Consider the following 18,842-nt stretch of genomic DNA (forward strand, 5'->3'; position numbering starts at 1 on the left):
CTGTTTTTTGGCTTTAATGTTATGAAATATCTGTGAAGAGATGTTGCATCTCATTGATCATATTTTCTTTAAAATATATTTTATTTAAATAAAAATACAAGAAAGTCCACTCTCTGCGGCTCTTTGCTTTAGAGAAGATGGCAGCCCAGCTGCCCAAGTCGGTGCTGTTTGTATGTTTGGGTAACATTTGTCGATCACCCATTGCAGAAGCAGTTTTCAGAAAACTTGTAACTGATCAAAATATTTCAGATAATTGGATCATTGACAGTGGTGCCGTTTCTGACTGGAATGTGGGCCGGTCACCAGATCCAAGAGCTGTAAGCTGCCTAAGAAATCATGACAGTAATACAGCCCATAAAGCAAGACAGGTTACCAAAGAAGACTTTGCCACATTTGATTATATACTGTGTATGGATGAAAGCAATCTGAGAGATCTGAATAGAAAAGGTAGTGCAGTTAAAAACCGCAAAGCGAAAATTGAACTACTTGGGAGCTATGATCCACAAAAACAACTTATTATTGAGGATCCCTATTATGGGAATGACTCCGACTTTGAGACTGTTTATCAGCAGTGTGTTAGGTGCTGCAAAGCATTTTTGGAGAAGTCACAGTAAAGCTGTATCCATTCATTGCTGAAGGCCAACAATGATTCACATCTTAAACAGTGATGTTCTAGGTTTTTCAGTCAATCAGTGTGTTAAAAGTGTAGTGCTTCATAGTTCATGGCCACAACTTTTTTTTTCAGTTGACTTACTGTTTTTTATCTTAAAAAATAATTGTAGATGGAAATCAATGTTGTGTTTGGCAGAAGAATTAATAAAAATCTTTGATTCAGACAGTTTATGGGGTACATTAGATGTTCTTAAACAAGTTGGACCACTTATCTTGCCCCAATTACAAAAACAGTGGAACAAGCAAAACAGTAGAACCACAAAATACTATGTTGTGTGTGTGTTTTATAACAATCATTTCTTTCCAGTGTTTAACCTTAAGGTACTAATCCAGTGATGGCTATCATTCTAATATGCTTAATAAGTAATCAAAACATCATTTTCAGGCCCAAGTCAATATCTGAGCCCTATGAGACTTTTAAATAATCTACCTCTTTATTAAGTAGATATGTATAACTTGATGGACAGATGTCCTCTATTCACCTATACTACCTCTCTTTTTTACCCCAGGGCGTCTTACTGAATTAGAAATCCCTAATCATAGGTCTTCATAATCTTGATTGGAAGTATTTTGACTCACACATGCCCAGAGTGCACACTTGAATGTTAGAAGGATAGGAAAGAAAAATGATTTATGGTATGGAATAAATCTTTAGCATTATTCTTAATTTTTGTTTATCTAGTTTATTTCATGAGGAAGTCTTTTTCACTCCCATTTGGACCACCTTGCCTCTGAAAATTTATATCCAGAAAGGACACTGTATGCTGTTTCATCTTATGCTCACTTGACAAATGTGTCTGTTTTATATGCACATATAACCCAAATGTCAAATATTACATATTGGGTTAGATGGGAAAAATAGTTTAAAAAGCTGGAAAAAGGGATTTCTGTTATGTTGAAGCCCTTAAATAATGTGCTAAGTGTTCTTTTATCACTGTTTCATTTATAGGAGAATATAGGTAATTTCTATGTACTTTGAGATAACTGTAATTTCAAATTCATTTGGATATATATATCAGAAGGTAATTTTCAAAATAAACTGGGGAGTATAAAAATATAAAAAAAAAAAAAAAAAAAAAAAAATACAAGAAAGAATTTTTCATGGCATAGTGGGGAGAGAACTAGACAAGCAGTAGGAGAGCTGACATGTAGTGCCAGACACTTATTGTCTGAGGAAAGTTTGAGAAGTTACTTCATCTCTCAGGCCCTAAGTTTCCTTATCTGCAAAATGAAGGAGTTGGACCTGATAATCTTGAAGGTCCCTCCAGATTAAACTGTCTTTTTGAGATAAAAAATCAATATCAATCAGTGAGATGTGAGTAAAGCAAAAAAAGTGAAATATCTATAGCACTAATCATAAAATACCAGAATTGTAGACTTGTAGGGGATCTTACAGTGTTTCTAGCTGTCCTTCATTTTGACATTTGAGAAAAATGATGTCCAGAAATATGAATTATGACTTATGACACAGTTACATAGTAGCATATGCAGCGATTTGAAATTGACAAATATATTACATATTTACAAATAATATGAGCTGCTTGTGACTTTAATGGTGCAAACAATAACATTACCTGAGAAAGCTCATAATTGTGTCATTATAGTGTGGAGGTTCTAAAGGGCACAGAATTGGAATAGATCTCTTATAACCATGCCATCTAGAGTTTATAAATCTGGAAGACAAGTTACTGAAATGGACAAAATGCAAAATGGACAACCACAGAAGAAAATACTTGCATCCTATATGAGGCCTGTTGTATAAATTGGTGAAGGAGAGTGTAAACCACCTAAAACACTATGCCCTGCAACTGTGATCAAAGCCCAGAAATGTCATACTTTGAAAAAGATTTTTAACAATCCATGCACTTTTCAAGCAATAGTCATCTGCATAAATCTCCTCAGAAGTAAACCATCCTCCACAATGATTTATGCAAGCCTTGCTGATGACATTTTAAGTGCTATTGTAAAAGCATATTGAGGTTAATTAAAAATGTAATTAATGCAAGATTAAATGTTATCTCGGAAATTGGAACACATTACTGACAAATGAAATTAGAAAGTGGTGGCCTGCATGAAATCTAGAAATGAAGTCAAGGAGAAGGAATTGGTCTGTATCTCTCCAGCGCTGCCCATGAAGAGAGGGTGTGCTGATGTTGCCAGAGGTGCTACAATACTTTAGACAGAAATAGTCAGAGTGGGGAAGACAATTAATCATTGGAATTAGTAGAGAACCTCTTTAAAATATCTGTCCAACATTGTTTTCATTCTCTTCAACCTTGTGGCCTTTGGACTATACCTGAACAGATTTGCAGATCAGAAGAACATGCTTCATCATAGACTGCAGGCCTAGGATGCCTGGTATAATTTCCAATGTTTAGTAATAAATCAATGTGCTTTTAAACAATTGCTCATGGTTTTAGAAATCAGTGCTTCAGAACTTGCTTGCCCCTTAGAAATGGGTGACATCTGTAGTTACAGCAGTTTGAGGAAGTAACTCTTGAACCAGTGTCCCTCTCAAAATGTAGCCAGCCTGACAGGACACTACAGACCTTTATTTTAATTAGTATCCCAATTTCATGCTTGATTTCCTACATGTTTCACCCAGGAGCCACTGGGGCAAAGGAGCAAGGAGGGCATAAAAGGAAAGAGAAATTGATAAATTTGCAGATATTAAACTAGGGGGAATTCCCTGAAGAAATGGAACATGAGGGTTCGGGTAAATTTTAATGAAATGGAAGAGAGCAATGATCCTTACAGTTCTTGATTCCACCTGGATTCAAGTCAGCCTGAAGGACACAGGAGAGTACTACATGCTGGGGCAAAAGGAAATGGAAAAGGCAAACACCACACACCTTAAAATTTTCCCGAAGCAGACTCGACTTGGATTAATGGAAATCTTACTGATTTTTTTTCCACTTGGGCAAAAAGTTAACAGGGTTAAAAATGATTGAAAATTACAAATCCTAAACACATACATGTTGATGTAGTCAACTGTGTCCCCAACAAAAACAAACAAAAACACTGTCCCATTACTACTCAAGTGTAAATATTTACACAAAGGAGAAACAAGCATTGATCTAAATGTCAATGGTACCACTGTCCAGCTATCTCTTTAGAATTCCATTTAAGGTAAGAAACTAGATCTTAGATTCATTTTGTTTTCCAGACAGCAACTAGCCGAGTGTTGAGCATGGAGAAAGTGCTGAATCAGTACTTGTTGAATTGATTTGTTAGTTAATAAAGTCAGCAGATTTGGCATCTGCTGAGGTTTGCCATCATTACCAAGTCACCAAGCCGCCGTGTATCCCGCAGGCTGTGGGCTATGTTCCCGGCGTCCTCCTCAGTTCTGTAGAGCCCGAAGCCCAACATTAAACTTTTAAGAACGAGCTTTGCGAGAGGCTAGGCCTCCCTATGGTTGTGCCTAAGAGCCTCCTCCCGAATGCCTCTTCGTTGCTCAGATGTGGCCCTGTCTCTCTAGCTAAGCCAACTTGAAAGGTGAAATCACTGCCCTCCCCCGTACGTGGGATCAGACACCCAGGGGAGTGAATCTCCCTGGCAACGTGGAATATGACTCCCAGGGAGGAATGTAGACCCGGCATCGTGGGACGGAGAACATCTTCTTGACCAAAAGGGGGATGTGAAAGGAAATGAAATAAGCTTCAGTGGCAGAGAGAATCCAAAAGGAGCCGAGAGGTCACTCTGGTGGGCACTCTTACGCACACTTTAGACAACCCTTTTTAGGTTCTAAAGAATTGGGGTAGCTGGTGGTGGATACCTGAAACTATCAAACTACAACCCAGAACCCATGAAGCTCGAAGACAGTTGTATAAAAATGTAGCTTATGAGGGGTGACAAGGGGATTGGGAAAGCCATAAGGACCACACTCCACTTTGTCTAGTTTATGGATGGATGAGTAGAAAAATAGGGGAAGGAAACAAACAGACAAAGGTACCCAGTGTTCTTTTTTACTTCAATTGCTCTTTTTCACTCTAATTATTATTCTTGTTATTCTTGTGTGTGTGCTAATGAAGGTGTCAGGGATTGATTTGGGTGATGAATGTACAACTATGTAATGGTACTGTGAACAATCGAAAGTACGATTTGTTTTGTATGACTGCGTGGTATACGAATATATCTCAATAAAATGAAGATTAAAAAAAAAAAAAAAAAAAGACATAATGCTGAGCAAAATAAGCCAGGCACAAAAAGAGAGATATTGTATGTTACCACTAATGTGAATTCTGTGAAAAATGTACAATGTTTTATACTGTAGAATGTAGGGGACCTAGAGATACCAATTAGTGGAGGGGGAATGATAATCTAATAAGAACAGATAAACTATGGAGGGTAATCTCAATGTTATGGGAATGCTCAGGAATGATTATGGTTTGTAAACTTCCTTGGATATAGTAAGATCAAGTTGGAAGCAATAGAGTTATTTTAGGTTTTTTTTTTCTCTTATTCCTTTGTTTTCTTAGGGGTTGTTAATTTTCTTGGGGTATGGAAGGAACATGTTGGAAGCAATGTAGTTATTTTAGATTATTTGTTTTTCTTACTCCTCTGTTTGGACACGGTTTATTAATTTTCTTGGGGTATGGTAGGAACATATTGGAAGCAAAGTAGTTATTTTAGGTTATTTGTTTTCCTTAATCCATTGCTTTGTTTGAAATGTTGTGGGGTTTTTTTGGTTGTTGTTTGCCTGTTTGTTTTTAATTTTTTGATAAACAAAGTTAAAAAATTGAAAAAAAATCAGTAGAAAAATGGGAGTAAAAACTAAATGACAAATAGGGTGGGATGGGGGGATGGTTTGGGTATTCTTTTTTCACTTTTATTTTTTATTCTTATTCTGATTCTTTCTGATGTAAGGAAAATGTTCAGAAATAGATTGTGGTGATGAACGCATAACTATATGATCATACTGTGAACAGTTGATTGTATACCATGGATGACTGTATGGTTTGTGAATATATTTCAATAAAACTGAATTAAAAAAAAAAAAAAAAAAAAAAAGAACGAGCTTTGCAACATGGCACATTCATGAATCAAAATGTCCTCCTTTCATTTAACATGATCTCACACTCAGGGTTATTAGCTTGTTTGGTGATCCTCAACACAACAGGAAGAAAGGAAATTGAAACACCGTGCATGTTACATTAACCCTCCTCGGGGTCTGCTGTTTGAGTTGGAGACATTATTTTTAGAACAGCTTCTCTCCCGCATACATAATAATATTATGTCTAGTGGACATGTTTATGTAGTTTGTATATCATACAGTCTTTTCTTCTCTATTCTTTTCTTATTCTTCTTTTAAAATAAAAATTGAGACACATTAACCTACAGTTCAGTTTAGACTGGAAGGAACATACATGTCATTTAATATTTGGAAAACTGGAATTCATTAAATAGCTGAATCGCAGGGAGAAATGATAATAGACATTGAACATAAGAAAAACACCTGAAAAAGGAAAAGAGAAGAACATGACCTAAGCTTGGGTGATAAATATAAAGAATACATGGGTGTCTCTTAATTAAAAATACAAGGTGTGAGTGTTAGAAGGTGGGAACTCAGTGACTTTGATGTGGATGATAGGCATATAGAAAGTAGGGAATTTTCAAATACAGTGTTTCAATTACTGAGGAGATAATGGAAGTGCAAAAAGAGTTACACAAGTCATAGTGTGGGTGGCTACAAGATAAATGCTGGAATATTAAAATGGGTTTAAGTACTTCACTCTGATCTTCAATATCATTCAAATATCAAGCTTAGATTCAGTTCCCAACTTGAGCTGAACTTTCATGGTTCCATTGAGATAATCTTTTATTTTTAAGTAATAGTCTCAGGGAAAATGAAATATTATTCAGTGTAAAACATTTAAAGTCAGTCTTTGTTGTTTTGTATTGTGATGATGATGATGATGATGATGACAACTACAAGGAACACTATAGGGTGAATAATTTAGTTAGTAAGAGGTGTGTGTACAGAAGCCAGCAGATCATCCAAATTCTGCCGAACTATCATGTAGAATTATAATTAATGACAATATCAACCAAATTAGGATAATTTTAATTAAGCTAATGACAGCATTTGCTTTTAATTTTCTAAAGCAATCATTATTTTCCAGAGTTATGTCTATCAGAGAGAAGTGGCTCAGCAGTTGTATCTAACGTGACAAACATGAAAGATGTGAAAGGACCTTCTATCCTAGGCTTATTTGCTATTTGAGCACAGGTTCTTGGGTAGAGATTGAGGTCGTACCCAACACCCAGGATTGCTGTAATTAATTGGTCCACTCAGATTTTTGTGGATAGCAGAAAGTCCAACAAAGGCAGCAAGAACATGCATTTCTATTTGCAAATATGAAATAATGACATCCTTAAATACTTCTTTTAATAAAATTTTCCTTTAAGTCAACCTCAAAATGTTAGCTTCTCTTTATGTCCATTATTCTTTATTTCTCTTTTAAGAAAAGCTCCCTATTAGGGAATTTTTCATGGCTTTTTTCTTTAAAATCCTTAAGGGACTGTTATTTGAAATGTTTGTCCTTATGCAACAGTGATACTAAAGCTCTTAAGATAGATCCACAGAATTATCACTGTTGACTGGAAAATGTCATGTGTTTACAAGCATACATGTTGTGCCGGTTTGAGTGTATTGTGTCCCCCAAACGCCATTATCTTTGTGGTCTTGTGTGGGGCAGGCGTTTTGGTGATGGTTGGATTTGCTTGGAATGTGCCCCACCCAGCTGTGGGTAATGAGATGTTCCCATGGAGGTGTGGCCCCACCCATTCAGGGTGGGCCTTTATCTGTGGAGCTATATAAATGAGCTGACTCGGGGCGGGGGGGGGGGGGAGGAAGGAGAGTACAGCTGGGAGTGATGTTTTGAAGAGAAGCAAGCTTGCTGGAGAGGAACATCCTGGGAGAAAGCCGTTTTGAGGCCAGAGTTTTGAAGCAGACGCCAGCTGCCTTCCTAGCTAGCAGAGGTTTAGAGGACGCCATTGGCCGTCCTCCGGTGAAGGTACCCGATTGCTGAGGTGTTACCTTGGATGCTTTGTGGCCTTAAGACTGTAACTGTGTAGTGAAATAAACCCCCGTTTTATAAAAGCCTATCCATCTCTGGTGTTTTGCATTCTCCAGCATTAGCATACTAAGACACATGTGTACAATTATATTATTACATTGGATTCCAGAATTGGTGTTCTGCAATCTAAACTCATTATTATACTTTAAATGGCTATTTGATATCTTTTTTAGCAATTACTTTTTTTTTATCTTCATTTTATTGAGATGTATTCACATACCACGCAGTCATACAAATCATACATTCGATTGTTCACAGTACCATTACATAGTTGTACATTCATCACCTAAATCAATCCCTGACACCTTCATTAGCACACACACAAAAATAACAAGAATAATAATTAAAGTGAAAAAGAGCAATTGAAGTAAAAAAAAACACTGGGTAACTTGTCTGTTTGTTTCCTTCCCCTATTTTTCTACTCATCCATCCATAAACTAGACAAAGTGGAGTGTGGTCCTTATGGCTTTCCCAATCCCATTGTCACCCCTCATAAGCTACATTTTTATACAATTGTCTTTGAGATTCATGGGTTCTGGGTTGTAGTTTGATAGTTTCAGGTATCCACCACCAGCTACCCCAATTCTTTAGAACCTAAAAAGGGTTGTCTAAAGTGTGCGTAAGAGTGCCCACCAGAGTGACCTCTCGACTCCTTTTGGAATCTCTGCCACTGAAGCTTATTTCGTTTCCTTTCACATCCCCCTTTTGGTCAAGAAGATGTTCTCCGTCCCACGATGCCAGGTCTACATTCCTCCCCGGGAGTCATATTCCACGTTGCCAGGGAGATTCACTCCCCTGGGTGTCTGATCCCACGTAGTGGGGAGGGCAGTGATTTCCCCTTTCAAGTTGGCCTAGCTAGAGAGAGAGGGCCACATCTGAGCAACAAAGAGGCATTCGGGAGGAGGCTCTTAGGCACAATTATAGGGAGGCCTAGCCTCTCCTTTAGCAATTACTTTTTATGGGAACTAACAGTGGCTGGTCAAAATGGGTTCAGTGAATAACCCTTATCTCTCTCTATCCATCTGAATGGTTCCCATGGCTGGTGAGGGGAAGACACCATTTAGATAAAAAAAGAAGAACCAGCAAAACAGGTCTTGCCAAATGTGAACTCAAATCCTGCTTTTTGAATTTGTAATGCCCCTATACATTTATTGCAAGGGTCTAACTACTTGAGACTGAAATGTATTTTGTTTTGCAAGAGTCTCGCTTTCTTTTAATATTTGTCTTCTGATTCTTATATGAAAACTGGAAACATACCAAATAATGTTATAGAGTCAGCACACTTCATGAGAATGTGTATTTCCAACGTCAACATGAATTGCATAATAAGGTAATTAGGAAGCTAATAATCTCCTTTAGGAGTATTTCCACATATGAAAACAGCTAAAATTTTATTAACTGTCTGTGTGGTGTGTGCTTGTGCAGATGACTGTGGAAAGCTGGGATTTAGTAATGTTCTATGTAATTTTTTTTTTTTTAACCTCACCTACCATTCTGGTTTGCTAAAGCTGCTGAGATGCGACATACCAGAAATGGATTGGCTTTTACAATGGGGGTTTATTAGTTCACAAATTTACAGTTCTAAGGTCATTAAAATGTCTCAGTTTAAGTTGTATAAGGAATGACACTTTCTCTGAAGAAAGGCCAGTGGTGTGCAGGGAAAGTACATGGCTGGCTCAGCTTGTCCTTCTCTGATGGTGTCAGCGTCTGGTTCTGTGGCTTTCTCCAAAATGTCTCTGGGCTTCTGTCTCTAACTGTCTCTAGGCTTCTATCTTATCTTCTCCCTTAGCTCCTCCTGGAGGCAAACTCCGGATTATTTATCTTAGCTTCTCTCCAAAATGTCTCTCTCAAACTTCTCTGAGCTCTTTCTCTGTGAGCTCTCTTAAAGGACTCCGGTAAAGGATTAAGACCCACCTTGAATAGGCAGGATCACATTTTGATGGAAACAATCTAATCAAAAGGTCCAACCCACAATAGGTCTGCCCCCATAAGATTGGATTAAAAGAACATGGCCTTTTATGGGGAAACATAAGAGATCCAAACCAGCACACCTATATATTAAGTATTTGGGCAGGTATTCCATGGATAATACAATTGTCCTTCTGTGGTCAAAGTAAAATAAATAAATTAATCTGGCTAGGCCGATTTATTTAAAATTAAACATGCAGATTTCCATTTATTATAAACTAGGCAGTGTACCAGGCAATATGGTTACAAAGATGACTATGAATTTATCCTTGCTTTCAAGAAGATTACTATTTATTTAAGGGAAACATAGGTAAACTAGTGGGTAAAATGAAGTATATTTGGTGCTGATATAGAAACATAAATAAATCCAGAAAATCCAAAGGGATTATGTTATCAGTGCTACCTTTGCATTCCCTTTTAAAACTCAAAACAAACATTTCTTCATCAATAACATGAACACGTATCATAACATCAAAACTGTCTAATGAAACCTGGGCTTACTTCCAGCATAAACATTCTGTGATTTGATTAAAATTTAAGTTGCAATGAAGATCATCAAAATTTATAAATTGGAAGAAATTTAGAAATTTCAAGGGGGCAGTACTAGCTATGGAGTCATATATAGAACTATCATTTTACTTTCCCCCTACTCTCCTTCTCTGAACTCAGTTTCCTCATCTATGAAACGAGGTATTACCTAATTCAAAGTCAAATTAGAAAATATGCATGAAATTAGGTGAGGATACTTCCAGTAGACTGAGTTTCCCAGTGCAACTTCTTTACTAGACTTAAATACTAACGATACTATGGTAGTTTGAAATTGTATGTACTCCAAAAAATAATGTTCTTAAAGCTAATCCATTCCTATGGGTGTAAACTGTTGTAAGTTGGATCTTATGATGAGGTCACTTCAGTTAAGGTGTGGCTCAGGGTGGATCTTAATCCTGGAGTCCTTTATAACTGGGATGAACAGAGAGAGAGAGAGAGAGAGAGAGAGAGAGAGAGAGAGAGAGAGAGAGAGAAATACATGGAAGCAAGGAGCTGAAATCAATAAAACCCAGAAGAGAAGGGGGAGACCATCAGATACTGCCATGTGCCTTGCCACATGGCAGAGAAACCAAGGATCACTGGCAGCCAGTCTTCGGGAAGAAAGCATCGCCTTGATGATGCCTTGATTTGGACATTTTCCCAGACTCTAACTGTAAGTGAATAAATTCTCATTGTTCAAACTGAACCATTTCATGGTATATTGCTTTCAGCAGCTCAGGAAACTAAAACAGATACCAATGTTAAATCTTATGACAGTTATACCTGAAGGATTATTGTAATCCCTCTGAAAATTTGATCTATAACAAATAGGAGAGAATCCTCTCAGGCCTATAGCCATTGCAAAGATATGATATTTCAGCTTATTTTATGTCAACTGTACTGGCTATATGAAAGGCAATTGTTTTTCTTTTTTTTCTCTTTCTTTAGAAATGAAAGGTTCATTTCACTGAGATTTAGGTGTTGAATTCCAAAGATTCTGCTGATGTTGATATTAACATATTTTGAATAAACACCATATTCTTGCCAAACTTGTAGCTCCAAGGTACAAATGTGACATTAACTTTAAGCTTAGTACAGATATGCCTTGCTATTGTAATAAAACATATTTGTTGTTTGATAGCTAAGAAATTATATTAAATGGTCAAGTTCTGTCCAATTCTTGGTCATAATAATAAGGCATTTATAAACTTTGAAAAAGGAGATTTAAAGAGTATAAATGTAGACAATATGTCAAGTTGCTTAACCTCTTTCAGTTTCAGTTTCCACAAATGTATGAAATCTGAGTAAGAATTCGCTGTTTTGTGATCAGTCTTAGCCTAAGTGTAATCTCATGGAAATAAAAATCCAATTCCATGCAGTTAATTTCTGACAAAGGAATGAAAGAAATTCAATGAAGGAAAGATATCCTTTTCAGTAGATGGTGTTGGAGCAATTGGATATTGCAGGCAAAAAGAATAACCTTTAACCAAACCTCATATCTTTATAAAATTAATTATAAAACTTCTAGAAGAAAAGCATAGGAGGAAACATAGGAGAAAATGTTCAGGACCAAGGACTAGGCAAAGAGTTCTTACACTTGATACCAAAAGCCTGATCTATAAAAAGAAAAATTGAGAAATTGAACCTCATCAGAATAAAACCTTTGATTCTATGAAAGATCTTCTTAAGGATGAAAAGGCAAATTACAGACTGGAAGAAGAAGTTTGCAAATCACATATCTGACAAAAGATTTGTATATTGAACATATAAAGAAGTCTCAAAACTCAGCATTTAACATACAAACAAACAAACAATTCTCTTAGAAAATAGACAAAAAATACGAAGACATTTGACATTTCACCAAAGAGGATATACCGGGTGGCAAATAAGCACATGAAGAGATGTGCAGCATTTTTTAGAGAAATGCAAATTAAAAATTGCAGTGAGTTATCACCATACACCTATCAGAGAGTCTTAAAAACATAGTGATAATACCAAATGCTGGCAAGGATGCAGAGAAATTGGATCAATCCTACATTGTTGGTGGGAATATAAAATTGAGAATTGTTTGTATGTTAAATGCTGGGGCCAGTTTGAAGAAGGTCTTAAATTTCAAATACAGCCCATGATAGGATTAAACTCTTTTCTTAACATAACCATAGTAAGTTCTTGAATGGGGAGTTATCATGAAAGTAGGGTTTGAAAATGATTAGTCTGGAAGTGGTAAACCATACAGAAGAAGGAAAGAAGTGTTTTTCTGGCATAGCAGGAAAGGGAAGTTGGTCTGTTATTTATAACAGAACCTAGATTCCCTTGTAGCTCTGAATTGACATCTTGGCTGATTGTCTTAATAATAGATATCCTGTGTTAAAAATGGATTCTTTGACTGTTTAGCAAAAGGGAAGTGCAGCTGCCTCTAGCAGTTTATTTCTATAGCTTCTGGGCATGAGACCTTCTACATAGAAACGATTACTCTGGGGGTTATTTTCTTTTAGGCTTTTGGGGACTGCAGCTGTCTGGATTGTCACATGCTCAAGTCTTTCCTGATCTCATAAATAATGAACACTTGGAAATCCTGGGGCACAGTATTTTTCTATTCCAGAGTTTAAATACATTGTGACCCTTATATAAAGTTTACCGAAGAAAGGAAATCTATTCATATATTTGACACTTCAGTGTGAGTATAGGGGAGTGTGAGTCTATCTGTCCTCATGAATGCCTCAACTCCCTCTTGGATGATTTTAGTTGAGAGTTTTTATTTAGAAAGGTGTAGTTAACTGACTAAAGCTCAAGAAGTTGGGTTTCTTTGCAAATTCAGTATAAAACCGTGGAGAATATATTCATTACACCAATATTGATTTGGTATAAAATTCTACTCAGAATCCTTACAAGGACCAAGAAATCTTAATTTATGTTAGGTTATCACTTAAACCCCCTGTAACCGTTCAAATCAAATTTGTCAAAATGGACATTCAAAGCATACCGATGTCAAAGTAGATGTGGACTTGAATCTACCAGAAGTCTCTTACTTAATCCAGTGAGGTGCTGCATTAAAAGAATGTCAGATGTCTTGCTGAGTAGCAAATAGATGAACCCGACAAACAGCTTCAAGTAACAATGAGGCTAATATCAAATGCCCTTCATCTGAGAGTCCTAGAGGCCTTTACAAATGGCATAACATTAATCTGAACATCACCCTAGAGAAGCATCAAATTAATTTCCATTTCAGAAATGGAACCCCTGAGAAAGAAGCATGTCCATGACCACAATTAAACCCACACTTTGGCATACTTAAGGCAAGTTCCTATCAGCCATCTGTTCTGACAGCTAATTTTAGGCCCTGAGGTAAAAGAAAGAACACACAAAGATGTCAAAATAGAAAGCTAAACATATTTATTCAATATTTGTTGAGAACTTTTAAGATATGAAGTCAAATAATATGAGATTACAGTTCTCAAGGAATCTACAACATTCTTGTGTTGCAGCAACATTTAGGGAACAGTATGGCCAGTGCTACGGTAAAAATATGAGTGAAATATGATGGCAATATATAAGAGGAAAAGAATCAAACTAGGGGATCAGAGAAAAGTTCACATAGAAGGTGAGGCTTAAACTGAGTTTTGAAGAATTATAGGCATTAGCTGTAAGCAGAAGGCAAGAAAAAGAATTCTTGAAAGAAGGGATAGCATATACAAAGCATGAAACATTATAATCGCCGGTAGTTGTAGTAAATAGTTTGTGAAATTCAGTTGCAGGCTGATGATAGTGGGAAGCAGGGGGTAATTTATTACAGGATTTATGTGCTTAACTAAGGAGCTTAAAATATGCCCCCAAATGCTTGCTAAGCTCAATGGTGAATGTACATATTCCCATTAACATTATGATACCAATCAAAAGTTGTAAATACAATTTACAAAAACTCAAATATGCAGAAACAATACCTCCTCAGAAGCTTCTATTTACAATTCATACTCATGAGCTTTATAAGCTGCAGTCCCATGATGACAACTGGTTATTTTGGCCAGGAGGTAAAGAAAACAAATTTGGTGAACTAGCCCATCTCTGCCATGGAGTATGGCAAAAGCAGAGGATCAATTGGGTATAGCATGATCAAGAGAAAGGCAAGAGATTTCAAAGAAAACATAAACAGGAGTCAGTGATTCATTGGACGAAATTGGCTAAAGGAAAAAAGATAAATTAGTGAATGAAAATTTGATTCTGTATCATTGGACTTTTTGGTATGTCACTGATTTTAAAAAATAATAAAACAAGAAAATAAAGAATTCATCCACAAACATGTTCAGTGTGAGATGACAATGAGACTCAGGTGGAAAGCATTCTGAGTACCTAGTAAGGATATGTCTTTAGACACCATTTACTTTGAGGTCTAGTTTTTCTCCAAAGTGGTTTATGTCCTTTTAAAGTAAAAAGGAAACCAAGGTAATGCAGTAGGTATCACATTAGTATTCAAAATTCATTTTGTGAGGTCCCATATGTTCCCTATAAATTTAGCTTTGAGTTTCTTAGCAGCCAATGCATAGAAGAAAATCTCATCAACTACATGCATAAAAGTGTCCAAAAGAAAGACCCAGATCCCTTGTGCAGGTTATGCATGGCTATACCTGCTACCAAGAGACATTTCTCTCATTGGGTCTCATCAAATGATTACTGCATAATTAATCACCAAGGCATCTGTGCCAGACAGACAGAGATGCCCTTCTCAGATACGAATTCAAGAAATGACTTGCTGTGTCCGGCTTAAAAGAGTATAGTTGGCTGACAGCCTCCAGCTGTTAGCAACTTCAGGATTCATGTCTAATGCATCATTCAAGCCAAGGCCACATCTTCTCTAGGTGGTCTCAGCCAGTGACTAAGCTAAACACTGGTCAAGGTTCCAGCCATTTCCATCCCATGAGGTCTCTTCTATTAGGGCATCTTTCCTCTGGAACTCCCTGTTGGTCTAGCGAAGACACTTTCAGGTCTCCATTGTGGTTGACATGTATGATCTCAATGTGGATCATATTATAAAATGGACTATATTGAATTCTTAGCTTGGGCATTGTCTGTTCCAATCCAAAAGTGAGGCAGAATTGTCAATTAACTACTAATACCAAAAACTGGAAAAAAAATTTTGTGTTCCTATTCTACCTTATCAAGATTTTCACTGCTAGAACTGTATGAACACTTTGTATTACTATTAATTCTGCTGCTACTACTGCAACTACAGCTACAGTAATTTCAGAGCCATAGCTTATAGACTGGAATGGATCATGGATATCATTTCTCCAAGAGGAGAACTACTGCTCTATTTCAAATCTGGATGAGAATACGGGGCACAGATAGGTTCAGTAACAAGCTCATATTCACAAAGATTGTGAGAGAGAGTGGGACCCAAAACCCAGGTGTACTGCCTCCTTGACAGGGCATTTGTCACAGCTTCAGAGTTTTCAAAGTGCTTCCATATCTGTTATTTCAAGGGGGGTGGGAGGATACATGACAGAATACAATTCAAATATACATAGGAGTACAAAAACTTTCATCATTGTTTTAATTTTGGTGTAAACTTGTAAATGTATTAATGGAAGTATACTTCAACTTATGGGCTCTGCATACTCTAGTTTGAGGGTCAAATGCTTTTTGATATTGAGGTTTAAGAAAAGTTGGGCTCTGTGACTATATTGAAATTTTCTCAAATGTGTTTGGTGTTGAATGGAATATAACATGTCTATTTTGTTGGGGAACTTATAACTCTTATAAATGAATATTCTGTACATCCATAATTAAAAAGGTAGGTGTGCTGGTTTGAAACTGTTATTGACCCCAGAATAACCATGATCTTTTAATCCAATCTTGTTAGGTGGAAACTTTTGATTGAATGTTTCCATGGAGATGTGAACCCACCCATTCTGGGTGGATCTTAATTAGCTCACTGGAGCCCTTTAAGAGAGTTCATGGAGAGAAGGAGCTCAGAGAAACTGAGAGAGACATTTTGGAGAGAAGCTAAGATATGTAATGCAGAATTTGCTCCTGGGAGAAGCTAAGAGCTGACACAGACCCAGACACTTGGAGATGCAGACAGAAAGACATTTGGAGATACTAAGCTAAAGGGATGAAGCCCAGAGTTTGCCCTGGAGAAGCTAAGAGAGGACCCCAGACACTTAGAGAGAAACGTCCTGGGAGAACAAGCAAGGATTCACAGGAGCTGAGAGAGAGAAGCTAAAAGAGACAGAAGCCCAGAGAATTTTTGGAGAAAGCCATTTTGAAACCAGAACTCAGGAGCAAAGTATCAGCAGATGCCAGCCACATGCCTTTCCAGCTGACAGAGGTGTTCCAGATGCCACTGGCCATTCTTCTGTGAAGGTATCCTCTTGTTGATATCTTAGTTTGGACACTTTCATGGCCATAGAACTGTAAATTTGTAACCTAATAAATCCCCTTTATAAAAGCCATTCCATTTCTGGTATTTTGCATAACGGCAGCTATAGCAAACTGGAACAGGAGGATTAATATAATTTTTGATTCTGTTATAAGACTACTAAAATATTCTCAGGAAACCAAATTCAGTATGGATTGAGAATTTTTTTTTTAAATACCGTTAGAAGACAGATTTCCTATCTTATTTTCTAAGTGTGCTCTGTTTGGATATGTAATTTAATAAAATGTGTCCATGGGCAAATCACCCAGTGAATTTCTAAACTATAGAAATATCTCTTAGCTTATAACTTACTTTTATGGCTTTTTATGGGCCGTATTCTCACACTAAGTCACATGATAAATTAATGTTTTCATAAAACAATCTAGCCTGCTACAGTCATCATTAACTAAAGGCAGCAGGGTGACAGATTCATCCAGAAACACATACCAAAGAGTGCATTTTCCTTACAAACAAACTGAATGTATACTTTACTCAAGGGTCATTTTTATATGAAGGCAAAGAAAGAAAAATATTCAGCTACAGTGGTCCAACATCTAAAATCTCTAAGTTTCTGTGAAGAGAACCTGACATGTTGAAAGACCTTACTAACTAAATGCACCTCTAAGGAGTTCTGTGGGTAACTGAGGAGAACTGCAGAAGCTCCATGAAGAACCTTCCCAGCAGTTCAGAGACATTTTTAAAAATTAAATGATTTCCCCACATGAAGATTCTCCAGAGGCATGCGCTGCGCTAGCTTCAGCTTTCACAGCAGACGCGTAGGTGGCGCCACCATGTGCAACCGGAAGCCACTCAGCAGAGTTGTTCCAGCACAAAGGCAAACCCCGTGGGCTAGGGGCTGAGTGATAGTTATGCGTAAACATATTAAACGATACTAGGAGTTTAGGGACAGCTTCAGTTTCAAGCAATTTCTCCCAAGCATTTCATTTAATACTGGTCTCACACTATTCTTATTTCAACTTTTCATTTTGAGCCCGGCGCTTTCTTCAGTACAGGGCTGTGGGAGCAATTGCGTCTCCTCATAAAGCACCAGTAAGTTTTCAAGTTTCGACCACTTTACTTCTGCTTTCATTTCTTCCTGCATTTCTTCTATTTAGCACTAATACGATCACTGTTGTTTAAACTTTCAGGCATAAGTTTTGTGTGGCTTTTCAACTCATTACCCTCTGAGAATGAAAGCGAGAAATGGTGGAAAACAATTTCTGGGGAAGGATTTGAAGTATTCAGTCACATAAAGTAAAAAGGTTATAACCCTGAGGGTAACTGGTACAGTTACACTCATAGTGTGACTATGACCTCAATGTGAATGAAGCTCCTAGGAGTTGTGCGTTGGTGCCTCTGGATTGAATTTTACAAATGTTAACACTTCACAATTATCCCTTCTTGGGTTTTCTGAATCACATGAATACATGCTAGATTTTACCAACATATTCTTGTTATTAATACCTTCTCTTTGTGTACATTAGCTTTTTTGCTGTAACTAGGGAATTGAAAGAAAAAGCCTTTTAAGGGAAAAAAATTCAGTTCTAGTAGAGATAATTCTGACCATTAAAAGCATAGAGCAAGAGCAAAGAAAGGCAGCGAGTGAAGTAGGAAAATCATAAACTTTTCAGTACAGATGTATCAGAACTTAACAAGCCTTAAGAATTGGTGGGGAGAAAGTATAAGCCTTGACTCCAATTGCTTTTCTTAAAGCACCATGGATAATCTTTCATGTATTTGTTCTTTTTCTCTATCAAGTTACAGGTTTTTTTTTAATTCATTGTTTTAAGCAATTATTCAGGCTGTTAGCCCTTTTCTTCACATACATGTCAACATTTATATATAGTCACATTTATCAAGTTCTTTCATTAGCTCAGTTGATTAATCTCATATTTTATCATGTCTGGGTTTGGTTTTCTGCTTAGAAAGACCCTTCTCACTTTATGAGAAAGTTTGTGGTTGATGAGTTTTTTCTCTTGGGGCTTTTATTTTTTTCTTATTTTTTTCTCTTTTCTAATTACATTGGCTAGTGTTTCCATTAAAATATTACATAACACTAACAATAATGTGCATCAATGACTTGCCCCTGATTATTACAGGGAACTAATAAAATATGTCAATGAGTTGAGAAGCTTAGGGGTGGATATAGGAAGAGTCAAGGGAAACAGTATGTGCATCAA

At 36.9% G+C, this 18,842-nt stretch overlaps 2 protein-coding genes across 2 annotated transcripts in view; one reads left to right on the top strand and one right to left on the bottom strand.

Moving 5' to 3' along the window:
- CNTNAP2 (contactin associated protein 2) overlaps positions 1-18,842 on the bottom strand; it is a 2,391,149-nt gene that overhangs the window by 738,098 nt on the left and 1,634,209 nt on the right. The gene's annotated exons all lie outside the window — the stretch shown is intronic.
- On the top strand, positions 138-841 carry LOC119533960 (low molecular weight phosphotyrosine protein phosphatase). The gene has a single exon (XM_037835934.1). The coding sequence runs from the start codon at positions 138-140 to the stop codon at positions 612-614; it is 477 nt and encodes a 158-aa protein (XP_037691862.1). The 3' UTR covers positions 615-841.

This window comes from Choloepus didactylus, chromosome 5, assembly GCF_015220235.1.
Source record: "Choloepus didactylus isolate mChoDid1 chromosome 5, mChoDid1.pri, whole genome shotgun sequence".
NCBI lineage: Eukaryota > Metazoa > Chordata > Mammalia > Pilosa > Megalonychidae > Choloepus > Choloepus didactylus.

What these genes read in the sequence shown, in the direction of transcription:
- LOC119533960 (XM_037835934.1), top strand. Translation starts at nt 138, where the DNA reads ATGGCAGCCCAGCTGCCCAAGTCGGTGCTGTTTGTATGTTTGGGTAAC.